Source organism: Mytilus galloprovincialis, chromosome 7, assembly GCF_965363235.1.
Source record: "Mytilus galloprovincialis chromosome 7, xbMytGall1.hap1.1, whole genome shotgun sequence".
In the NCBI taxonomy this organism is placed as follows: Eukaryota; Metazoa; Mollusca; class Bivalvia; order Mytilida; family Mytilidae; genus Mytilus; species Mytilus galloprovincialis.
Window position 1 is genome coordinate 10,535,141 of NC_134844.1, and position 13,052 is coordinate 10,548,192.

The 13,052-nt window shown below is 31.7% G+C and overlaps 1 protein-coding gene across 4 annotated transcripts in view; it reads right to left on the reverse strand.

The window, feature by feature from the left end:
- Positions 1-4,376: 4,376 nt before the first annotated feature.
- Positions 4,377-13,052, reverse strand: part of LOC143082275 (kinesin-like protein KIF27) — a 38,570-nt gene continuing 29,894 nt past the window's right edge. For all 4 annotated transcript variants that reach the window (XM_076257889.1, XM_076257892.1, XM_076257890.1 and 1 more), the window contains 5 exons: positions 11,140-11,330; positions 10,603-10,706; positions 9,975-10,074; positions 9,132-9,334; positions 4,377-7,396 (listed from right to left, as the gene is read on the reverse strand). In XM_076257889.1, the coding sequence (XP_076114004.1) occupies positions 7,353-7,396; positions 9,132-9,334; positions 9,975-10,074; positions 10,603-10,706; positions 11,140-11,330 (642 nt within the window). In that variant the 3' untranslated portion in view covers positions 4,377-7,352. The remainder of the gene's footprint in view (positions 7,397-9,131; positions 9,335-9,974; positions 10,075-10,602; positions 10,707-11,139; positions 11,331-13,052) is intronic.

Below are 13,052 nucleotides of genomic sequence, written 5' to 3' on the forward strand. Positions count from 1 at the left end.
CATAAGAAGTCTCTAAACACATTAACTCCAAATGGAGCTTTCGTTAGTAGAAGCCATATTAACTATGTGTATCAGTGAGAGAAATGTGAAAGCATAAAAATATAGTATATATACCAATACACATAATTAACAGCGCCTGGTGATGTTTCATAGCCTGACCGGTTTCGGTCCAAAAAGGACCTTCATCAGAGGCAGAAGGCAGAATGGTGGATTAATGTTTGCACCCTATTTATTGTCGAGCCTTCGACTTTAGTCGAAAAAGCGAGATATAGCGATCCTACATTCCGTCGGCGTCGGCGTCGGCGTCGTCGGCGGCGTCCACAAATATTCACTCTGTGGTTAAAGTTTTTGAAATTTTAATAACTTTCTTAAACTATCCTTGAATTGTACGAAACTTGGACAGAAGCTTGTTTATGTTCATAAGATAGTATCCAGAAGTAAATTTTGTAAAAATAAAATTCCATTTTTTCCGTATTTTACTTATAAATGGACTTAGTTTTTTCTGCCAGGAAACATTACATTCACTCTGTGGTTAAAGTTTTTAAAATTTTAATAACTTTCTTAAACTATCCTGGAAATGTACAAAACTTGGCCAGAAGCTTGTTTATGATCAGGAGATAGTATCCAGAAGTAAATTTTGTAAAAATAGAATTCCATTTTTTCCGTATTTTACTTATAAATGGACTTAGTTTTTTCTGCCAGGAAACATTACATTCACTCTGTGGTTAAAGTTTTTAAAATTTTAATAACTTTCTTAAACTATCCTGGAATTGTAAGAAACTTGGCCAGAAGCTTGTTTATGATCAGGAGATAGTATCCAGAAGTAAATTTTGTAAAAATAAAATTCCATTTTTCCCGTATTTTACTTATAAATGGACTTAGTTTTTCTTCCAGTTAACATTACATACAGTCTGCAGTTAAAGTATTTAAAACATTTTTAAGATTCTTAAACTAGCCTGGATTTTTACCAAACTTGGACAGAAGCTTCTCACAATCAAAAGATAGTATCGAGAGGAATAATTTTATTGATTTTTTTCATCATTTTTGATGAGTGTTTGATTAACAGCAAAAGTAGGCGAGACACTGGGTTCCGCGGAACCCTTACAAATTTTATAGATATGGTAACCGGCGGTTGAGTTAACCGGCGGTTGAGATTTAACCGGCGGTTGAGTTAACCGACGGTTGAGTTAACCGACGGTTGAGTTAACCGGCGGTTGAGATTTAACCGGCGGTTCAGAGTTAACCGGCGGATCAAAGTTATCCAGTGGATAAATATGTATCTGGTTGATGTCTAAACAGGTTAAATTATCCTTTCAGTGAAAAATCCTCTTGGGGTTTCCATGGTTACAGTTATCTATATTTAGCTAATGTACACGTTACAGTAAACTTTTTGACATGTTACGGTAAACATTTATTTTGACATTATACGGTAATGTGACCTAATGATATAACCATACTTGGGCTTTAGCATTGGGTAAAGGGTGTTTTAATAATTTAAGAAGTACATGGTAATCATTTAGTCTTGATCTTTGGCTTATGATACACCTAAATATCTAGTCTTGAAATTGTACTTCCTAGTAGTCATGCAGTCTTGATCTCAGGCTTATGATACACCTGAATATCAAGTCTTGAAATAGTAATTCATGGTTGTCATGCAGTCTTGATCTTTGGCTTATGATACACCTAAATATCAAGTCTAATAATAGTATTTCATGGTAGTCATGCAGTCTTGACGTTTTAGCTTGTGATACACCAAAACATCAAGTCATGACTACTAGGAAGTACAATTTCAAGACTAGATATTTAGGTGTATCATAAGCCAAAGATCAAGACTAAATGATTACCATGTACTTCTTAAATTATTAAAACACCCTTTACCCAATGCTAAAGCCCAAGTATGGTTATATCATTAGGTCACATTACCGTATAATGTCAAAATAAATGTTTACCGTAACATGTCAAAAAGTTTACTGTAACGTGTACATTAGCTAAATATAGATAACTGTAACCATGGAAACCCCAAGAGGATTTTTCACTGAAAGGATAATTTAACCTGTTTAGACATCAACCAGATACATATTTATCCACTGGATAACTTTGATCCGCCGGTTAACTCTGAACCGCCGGTTAAATCTCAACCGCCGGTTACCATATCTATATAAATAGGGTGCAAACATTAATCCACCATTCTGCCTTCTGCCTCTGATGAAGGTCCTTTTTGGACCGAAACCGGTCAGGCTATGAAACATCACCAGGCGCTGTTAATTATGTGTATTGGTATATATACTATATTTTTATTCTTTTAACTTCATAGTTCATACCATAGGTCAATACACTAATCTGTTGATTGATTATTGCTGCTATATCCACCTGTCTGTCAGACAGTTTATCTGACCTCGACCTCATTTCATGGACCAATGAACAAGATTAAGTTTCATGTTCAAGTTCATACCTCAAATAACCGTACTATAAGCAACAGGTCTACTATATTTGGTGTATGGAAGGATTGTAAGGTGTACATGTCCAACAGGCAGGTGTCATCTGACATTGACCTCATTTTTATGGTTCCGTGGTTAAATTTAAGTTTTTGTCTTTTTTCAAATACTTCATGCAAAAAGTTGGTGAATGGACTGATTATAAGGTGTATAAGTCCATCTGGCTGGTATCATCTGTTCTTGACCTAATTTTCATAGTAAAGAAAAGTGTGTTCTTAGATACCACAAGAAATTTTTCAACTATATTTAATGCATAGATTGATTGTAAGATGCACATGGTCTGTCTGGCATGGTTCATCTGACCTTTACCTCATTTTCATGGTTTATTGGTCAATGTTAAGTTTTCCTTGTTAAGTTAATATCTAAGAAACTATAAGCAATAGGTCAAGTTATATACTTAGTGTATGAAATGATTGCAACTTACAAGGTAAACATGTTTAAGTTTTGGTTTCTCTCACCTGAGATCTACTTTCAGTAAATTGTAATATATAGTATTATATACTAAGTGCTTCCACCTCTTCAGTGTGTCACAGTGATTGAATATTTTGTACATAAGCTCATTATTGATTTTTGCCTCATAACAAAACATAGGTGAGGAAAACAGTTCATTCTCCTTGTAAAAAGTTGGTAGTATATTTTAAATAGTGTTAACTATTTTCAGCAAGTCATTTACTCATCTCTTGTAGTTAAATAATAATATGCCTTTAATGAGTATTGGATGGCACAATGAAAACTATTAGATCATTAGTTTTCCGGTTTCAATTGTTTTACACTAGTCATTCTGGGGCCCTTTATAATTTGCTGTTGTTCAGTGTGAGCCAAGGCTCTGTGTTGAATGCTGTACTTTGACTTATAAATGTTTTTTGTCAACCCTAAAAAGTCACAGAAAGCTCAACATAGGGATATATCCAGCGGCAGCGTTAGCTCACTTCATAAAAGCTTTATATTTTAGAAGGTAGAAGACCTGGATGCTTCATACTTTGTATATAGACGCCTCATGTTACGAAGTTTCCGTCAGTCACATGTCCAATGTCCTTGACCTCATTTTCATGGTTTTTTGTAATGTTAAATTCTCTCTTATTATAATAGGATAACTATATTTGGTATGTGCGTACCTTGCAAGGTCCTCATGCCTGTCAGACTGTTTTCACTTGACCTCGACCTTATTTCATGGATCAGTGATCAAGGTTAAGTTTTGTGGTCAAGTCCATATCTCAAATACTATAAGCAATAGGTCTACTGTATTTCGTGTATGGAAGGACTGTAAGGTGTAGATGTCCTCCTGGCAGGTGTTATCTAACCTTGACCTCATTTTCATGGTTCAGTGGTTATAGTTAAGTTTTGGTGTTTTGGTCTGTTTTTCTTGTACTGTATGCAATAGGTCAACTATATTTGGTGTATGGATTATAAAATATTTTACATGACAGTCACACAAATTTTATTTGACCTTGACCTCATTTTCAAGGTTCATTGCTCAGTGTTAGGTTTTGTGTTTTGGTCTGTTTTTCTTAAACGATAAGCAATAGGTCATTTAAATTTGTTGTATGAAAGAATTGTTGACTGTACATGCCTGCCTTGAATGGTTTATCTGACCTTGACCTCATTTTCATGGTTCATTGATCAATGTTTTATTTTCTTGGTTAATGATAAGTTTAAGTGACAGTTGTAATAAAGCTTTATATTTAGGACTATCAACATAATTTCAATGATATGTAATTATATAAATATAAAGAAGGCAAGACATTTCAGTGTGTGCACTGTTGTCTTTTTATAAATTTTGACATTGATGGAGAGTTGTCTCAATGTCACTCATACCACATCTTATTTCTATGAACTTCTCTTTCAGTCGAGCAATAGTAGACCTAAAAGGCAACACATTCATAGTTTTTGGTTTTTATTTTTCATCGTTAAGTAAAATGATTGACACAACCCTGATACTACATCATGTGACAGAAAAAAATAAATATCACATCTAAATATTATATCACAAACAAACAACTGGTCCCTTATATATCAACATTAACTTTTATAATCTACCGTGGATCCATTAATATTCATTGGATACCAATTTTTGTGGATTTTGTAGGTACAAATGAAAACAAAACTTAGATGTTCATATTCTATATAGGTTTGTACCCAGAATTTAAATCATGAAATTAAATATCCACCAACATACAAGTTTTCCTTAATCCATGAAAATTGGTACCCATGAAAAATAAATGATTCCACAGTAAAACTTGCATATTCCTTATAATAGTATAAATGGTAAGAGACAAGTATGAGGTTTTAGCATATGGAATGTTTGTCAACAAAGGAAATATACCAACCATACTGGGACATAAGGGAGCAAAATAATAAAATGAAAGAACAAATTAATAACAGAAAACTTGTAAAGTATGCCACAGTGAGACAAAAATTCTATTGGTTGGCATTATTCCTAGAGATTCAATTAATGTATAGTGTTAACATAATGAAATAAGATATGCATATATATATATATATATATATATACACATTATAATTCTAAAATTTGAAGATATAAACAATTTCCCAAACAATTATTTCTGAATACTGGTATGCTTATAGTACATGTATGTAGATCAAAATTATAAACTTCATTGGACGGAAGTTAAATCACATGGAAGATCACATGGAAATAAGGTTTTATCTATAAAAATCAACAAAGACTTCATTCATTCTAACCAGTTTGTACAGTATATAAAGCCAGAAACAACAATAAATAAAACAAAGTATCTTATAAAATCTGACAAACAAAAGGATGGTATGCAGCAATCTAATGATAAATCATATTAATCAAGGTTAAAATAATTTGAACATTAAGTAGACTTAGTGATTTTAATGACTTTTGTGGTTTGATTAGAGGTTTCAGAAAAAATGCACAATGGTATTTGAAGTATTTGTGTAAAACACTGGTTTAAATCAATTAAGTGGTATGGAAATATAAAGCAGAAATGTAAGTTTAAAAAAAATCTTTGAAAATAATGATGAAGTATTTCACAGAGCTACTGTTTTTTTTTTAATTCTCTCTTTTTGAAAATAACACTCGCTTTCTTAGTCCTTGTTGACAAATTTTGGTAATATTAGAAAGAGAAAATAGTTAAGTGAACAGAAAAGACTTATATCATAAAATAAAACATGAAAGACAACTTTTATTAATCATGTAGTACAACATATAATTTATTAAATTATCTAAGTTAACTCCCCTAATACACAGAACTCTTGCATGTTTTGTCTGGTTTAATAAAGCAAGTTTATTTGTTTTAATGATATTATCATCAGATCAAATAATATAAAATAATTTTTAACAAAAAATCATGCATGTTTTAATAAAAGTCTGCTGTTGTAAAAATTTGTCACAACATTTGTAATCCAAGATGGAAGCTATCATCTTAATAATGAATTAGTGTAGAAATAGGAACAATTTTGTAAACTTTATACTATTTTATTAAAAAAAAAATGAGCTTTTGATTTACAAAAAAAATTTGATGTGAGACTAATTCCCTGTGGGAAAATACAAAATTTATTTGCAATGTGCCTGACAACAAAAACTAAATATGATCTAGAACAAATAGTATAATACCACAATGGACTAAATATGATCTAGAACAAATAGTATAATACCACAATGGACTAAATATGATCTAGAACAAATAGTATAATACCACAATGGACTAAATATGATCTAGAACAAATAGTATAATACCACAATGGACTAAATATGATCTAGAACAAATAGTATAATACCACAATGGACTAAATATGATCTAGAACAAATAGTATAATACCACAATGTAGAACAAATAGTATAATACCACAATGTAGAACAAATAGTATAATACCACAATGTAGAACAAATAGTATAATACCACAATGTAGAACAAATAGTATAATACCACAATGGACTAATATGATCTAGAACAAATAGTATAATACCACAATGGACTAATTTCTAAACCCAATAGCACTAATCAGTTTGTAAACTTTATATGTTTGACACTTAAAAAGTGATATATATAACATTAATGGTATAAAATTATTTTGTTAATCAGTGGTTACACTGATATACTTGGTACACAGTAACTAAGGTGGGATAACTCTCTCTTGATATATTTAACAATAATTGGACCTTTCAACACAAAAATAAAGAGCAAAAACAAGTGCAAGACTGTACATATATCTGTTGACATAAGTAAACCATTCAATGGGACTTATCATAAAAATTCAGTTAAATAAATAAAATTTAATCATTGTTTCAGTTTTTAAAACTCCAACAATACACGTATATTGCACATCACACATAGATATTTTTGTTGAGTATGATAATTACAATGAAAGCTGGCAATGACAGTGAGTGCGAGGCAGTTGAGTCATGATAATACAGCTTTTGTTTTTGTGCAAATAGAATCCTTCAACTTCATCTCTGTTTAACAATTGTCAGCTACACTTTACAACAGATCTTAAATATGTGTGAATAAATATTGATCATATGTTAAAATAATCTAATATATAAGTCACTTCAGCTCACAGAAACTATAGCATTTACAAACACACCAAATGCACACTGGGACAACTTTTTGCTGACCCAATGTACTCACAAGTCCATATATCTTGATTCTGGTCCTAAAATTGTCTTTCTCTAGCTTAACATAGATTTTTACATTTAGCTATGTACAATTTAACAAGCACATGCAACAGTCAGCTAAATCTGTAGGAATCCCAGTGACAATCATTGTGATGTAACAGCAGGCAGCCAATCAAAAAGCACCACATCACAAGTGAACACATTGGTAGGAATTCTTGTATCCTTGCCCTATACAAAATAGTCCTATATACAAATCAACTCCATGGGTTACTATTACCCAATCCGCCATCAAGTGAATCTGAAAAAAAAGAAAGAAAATGATTAATAACCTTCCATCATTAAATTAAGTCACAAGCAACTTTATTGTGTATGAATTAGTAAATTCTGCAAAATCAAGGTGCTTAAAACAAACAATTTCCCTCATTCCGCAATTTAAAATTGGTACCAATGAAAGTAAATAAATTCATAGTATCTTAAAATACCAGCTGTTAATTCTCTTCTGTTTCCCTTAAATTAAAACTCAAGTTGATTATAATAAAAGTCTTGTCTATTTTTAAGGCTACACTTGTTTATAGAACTTCACATGTATTTATACATCTTTAGCTCCTCTTTTTTTTTTTACTCCAAACATTCCAGTCAAAGATATAGCAAGAAATATGCAACAAATACACAAAGATTTCAAAACTGCATCAATAATTTAACTGCCCAGACCAGAGAAATATCATATCAAAAGAGATGTCATGGTGGCATGTGTAAGCAAACTTGATCTTTTGTTTTCCATGATCAGTAAAAGTATTGTGTTCTTTGTATATCACATCATCTAGCCTTTTTTATCATGTGAGTCACAATAGTGAAATCAAAGGATTAAATAAGAAAATTTGAAGTCATAATTGAATATTGACCAATGAAACACTGAGATCAAAGGAAACACATGTAACTTAAAAAGATAATAATTAGCCTTTCATGAGAGTATATCAGCTAAGAGTTTTAGTAAGTATGTTTCAGAAAACATAAGCATTTATAAATTGCATTATCAAGGAAATGTTTCAGTAACTAAAACTGGAGATTTTACCATCTATATTGATAAGAAATGTTTCAGTAACTAAAACTGGAGATTTTACCATCTATATTGATAAGAAATGTTTCAGTAACTAAAACTGGAGATTTTACCATCTATATTGATAAGAAATGTTTCAGTAACTAAAACTGGAGATTTTACCATCTATATTGATAAGAAATGTTTCAGTAACTAGAACTGGAGATTTTACCATCTATATTGATAAGAAATGTGTCAGTAACTAGAACTGGAGATTTTACCATCTATATTGATAAGAAATGTGTCAGTAACTAGAACTGGAGATTTTACCATCTATATTGATAAGAAATGTTTCAGTAACTAAAACTGGAGATTTTACCATCTATATTGATAAGAAATGTTTCAGTAACTAGAACTGGAGATTTTACCATCTATATTGATAAGAAATGTGTCAGTGACTAGAACTGGAGATTTTACCATCTATATTGATAAGAAATGTTTCAGTAACTAAAACTGGAGATTTTACCATCTATATTGATAAGAAATGTTTCAGTAACTAAAACTGGAGATTTTACCATCTATATTGATAAGAAATGTTTCAGTAACTAAAACTGGAGATTTTACCATCTATATTGATAAGAAATGTTTGAGTAACTAGAACTGGAGATTTTACCATCTATATTGATAAGAAATTCAGGTCTAAAGTTGATTGAATATCTGTCTACAGAGCAACGGTAAAACAAAATGCACATCACATTTAGAATTCAGATTGTTCAACTACAAACAGAATTCATGGAAATGAAGTTTAAACATTTCAAAATTCTTAATGTAAAAATAAGGAGATGTGGTATGATTGCTATTGAGACAATTATCCACCAAAGTTGACATGAAGTGGATGCAAGCAATTATAGGCAACCGGACGGTCTTCAACAATGAGAATAACCCCTACAGTATAATTGGTCATAAAAACACATTTCAATTTGACTGATTCCTTTACCTTGTGGGGGAGGAGATCCAATACTATGGCGACCATGACTCATATTTGACCTTCGTAAGGCAAGTTCTGTATCTGGAATTTGCCGTAAATCTTTTCGAGACAGTTTAACTGGAGTTACTGTTGTCGAAACATTGGCCCCTGATTTGGCAGAACTTGGTCTGGAATTGTGTTTCTCACTTCTAGCACTAAGTAGTCTTGGTTCTCTACAATGATATTATAATAATTATGTTTATGTTCCCATAAGAATCAAGCTCATCATTCTTAAAGATGGTCTTTATGGTCTTAACCTGACATATCTGTATGCATTCACTGACTAAGTAGCTTGATGTGGCAAAAATTTTGACTTTGACAAAAGATAAAGTGTATGATGACATCACTCACAAAATGAATACTGAAGGTATTGTCTATGGAATTAAAATCTGACTGTGCAAGGGCTGTATAGCCAGTCAAGGTTGTTAAAAACTTCCATATATTATGGAATAAACGAAGGCACCAGCAAAATGGACTAACTCACCGTTAAAAATACAGATGAAACATCATAATATATCTCACCTGTTTGATTCCCTACTACCTATGTGATTACTTGAGGTACCAGAAGCACGGTCTAACTAAGTAGTAAAAGTATGACTGATAGGTTTTAATATCTCACCTGTTTGATTCCCTACTACCTATGTGATCACTTGAGATACCAGAAGCACGGTCTAACTAAGTAGTAAAAGTATAACTGATAGGTTTTAATATCTCACCTGTTTGATTCCCTACTACCTATGTGATTACTTGAGATACCAGAAGCACGTTCTAACTAAGTAGTAAAAGTATAACTGATAGGTTTTAATATCTCACCTGTTTGATTCCCTACTACCTATATGATTACTTGAGGCCCCAGCAGCATGGTCTGTCTCATTAATTGAACTCCGAACAGAACTCCTTATATCAAGATCATCTGAAATAATGAATAAATTCCTGAATGAAAAATTGTTATAAAACACTGTCATAGGAGAAGATTGGTTTCCATAAAAAATAATAATAATCAATTTGCTGTATCAAAACTGATTTCTAAATGAAATATTCTGTTTTTCACATTAATGTAGTGGACCGAATAAAAACTCACTATTTTTCTTGACCTAGTTTTACATATATTAAGGGATCACAATTGAGTTAACATTGTAATAATAATGATTGTAACTTCACTTAATAATTTGACTTTCATGTGTCATGCTTACCAAAAATAGTCCAAACTTGCTTCATGCTTTTCCTGTTTGAATGATTTTATTCTAGTCATTTTGGGGTCTTTTTATAGCTTGCTGTTCGGTGTGAGCCAAGGCTCTGTGTCAATGAAGACGAGATGTATTACTGGACTATTTTCATTATTGATACATGACCAACACAAATGTCATAATTGTTTTGTAAATTATTCAATAAAGTATAACTTGAAATATAATTCATATATCCTTATATTAAATGACAATACCTTGATGGGGAAGAGCTCCAGATGCCTCCAGTTCTCGTAACCTTTTCTTTAACTCTCTACTCGTCTTCTTGTAGTAATATAATTCCTTCTCTAGTCTTTGCATTCTACAAAAGAATAATGTAAGTTTTGATATCGACAAGACTAATAATTATAGTTACCAAAATGAATAAAATTACTTATAAAGAGATTTTCTTATTGACACTAACATCTGGACTTTAATAAAAAATTGATATTCTCTTTATTTTTTAATAAACTGGTCCCTGGATCAATTTGTCTAAACTCCTATGATTTAGCAAGATTGTACTTTAGGAAAATCTCTAATAAAGCACCATGACAAACAATATTTCCTACATGTAAGGGCATTTGTTTTTTCATGATCTTTAGGTCAAAACATTTATCTCTGGTCTAAAATAGCATCTGGACAGAATAAAACTTTTTTTTTATCAATTTGATGTCCAAACTCCTCTTTGTTCCAAATTTTATGCTAGATATCTTTTTTCAACATCCAACATCTGACCCTTGAGTCAGTAAACTTACTTTTCATCAATTTCAGGCCCAAATCCACCACTATTGTTGGTCCCAGAATCAGCCAGCTGTCTCATTAACATTTGTATTTTCTGTTCATATTCCTGTGTCTGTTTGGTAATCCTACGATCGACCTCTACTGCTGACCTCTGTAAAGCTGCCTCTAATTCACGGATTAACCTCTCCTGCTCATCTTGTTTGACCTAGATAATTATTTGTATGATGTTAATAAATATAACATTAGGAATGGTGATTAGGAATTATACAAATTGAAATGGTTACCACCACTTTAAAGGGGGCAGCACTAATAGAGCATTGTAGTTAGAATGATGACTATTGACACTGCTAACTCTTTCCTCCAAAATGACGCCTTTTGACGCCTGTGTAGTGCCTCAGTTGAAACATATTGCCTATGAAAAATCTGTTTCAGATTTAATAAAATTTGTATCTAATATAAAAAGGATATTCATGAGAATATCTGACTGGAATTTCATTGATGAAATATTTGTTTTTGCAATGCATTAATACTTTAAACAAGAATGTGTCCAAAGTAATGGAACATGAAATTGAGAAACAATATAATTTGGAATTAAAAGAAGAAAGATCATACCATAGGGAACATATGTACTAAGTTTCAAGTTGATTTGACTTTTAACTTCATCAAAAACTACCTTGACCAAAAACTTTAACCTGAAACTCACACTTACATTTTCTATGTTCAATGGACCTTGGAATTGGGTCAAAAGTCTAATTTGACAATAAAATTAAAAAGATCATATCATAAGAAACATGTGTACTTAGTTTCAAATTAATTGGACTTCAGCTTCATCAAAAACTACCTTGACCAAAAACTTTAACCTGAAACTTGCACTTTCATTTTGCATGTTCAGGGGACCGTGAAATTGGGGTCAAAAGTCTAATTTGGCTTTAAAATTAGAAAGATCATATCATAAGGAACATATGTATTAAGTTTCAAATTGATTGGACCTCAGCTTCATCAAAAACTACTTGACCAAAACTTTAACCTGAAGCGGGACGAACAGACAGACAGACGAACGAACGGACAGACGAACGAACAGTTACAGATGAGGTACAGACGGAAGGAAGGAAGCACAGACCAGAAAACATAATGCCCCTCTTCTGTCGAAGGTGGGGCATAAAAATCCTATGCGAATTAAATATGTAAAAAATCCATAGTTATCTTATACTATCTAAAGCATTGAATATACACCTTATTCACTGTCAGTCATCAAAATACAGACAATACTCGCAGTAATATCACTGCTTAATAAATATATATAACATCACCCTAATTCCAAATTGAAGCCTATTAATAGATTTTCCAATGCTGACATTATGTTATATTGTAAAGCTATATGGTATGGATGAGTGGTCTTATTAGTTCATCTATTTTATTGCTAGCCTGTCAATAATAAGGTAGTGATTTCCCTTAAGTTACAGGTGCAGCTGACTCCAATCAAATTGACTTGCTCAAGGTCAAAAGTTCTCTTGCAGCAATCCTGTGTCCTTCAACAATAAAAACTGACAACCACCATATGGACAATAGTGCTAAAATTGGCTTTTAACATCAACCATCAATCACTGTTAAAGAATTTTTTCAGTTTAACTGCAATTTACTTAAATAAGAAATCATATATTTAAATACTGTGAAAGTACTTTAATTTGTTGATATCAATTTTCGTGGTTTGAGCAATATTTACATGTTTGTGGGTTTTTAAATTCGTGGATATTAGGTTCCAAAAAAAAAAAAAAAATAGAAAAAATTAAAGCCTTTAGAAACGAAGGTTCAAATAGTCTGGATTGAAGGAAATTGCAAAGTAAACATTGACCCATGTAAATCGTAGTGATAACACTAATTAACCCAAGATAAAGTGACCAACAGATTGAAGACCATCAAAGGTGCT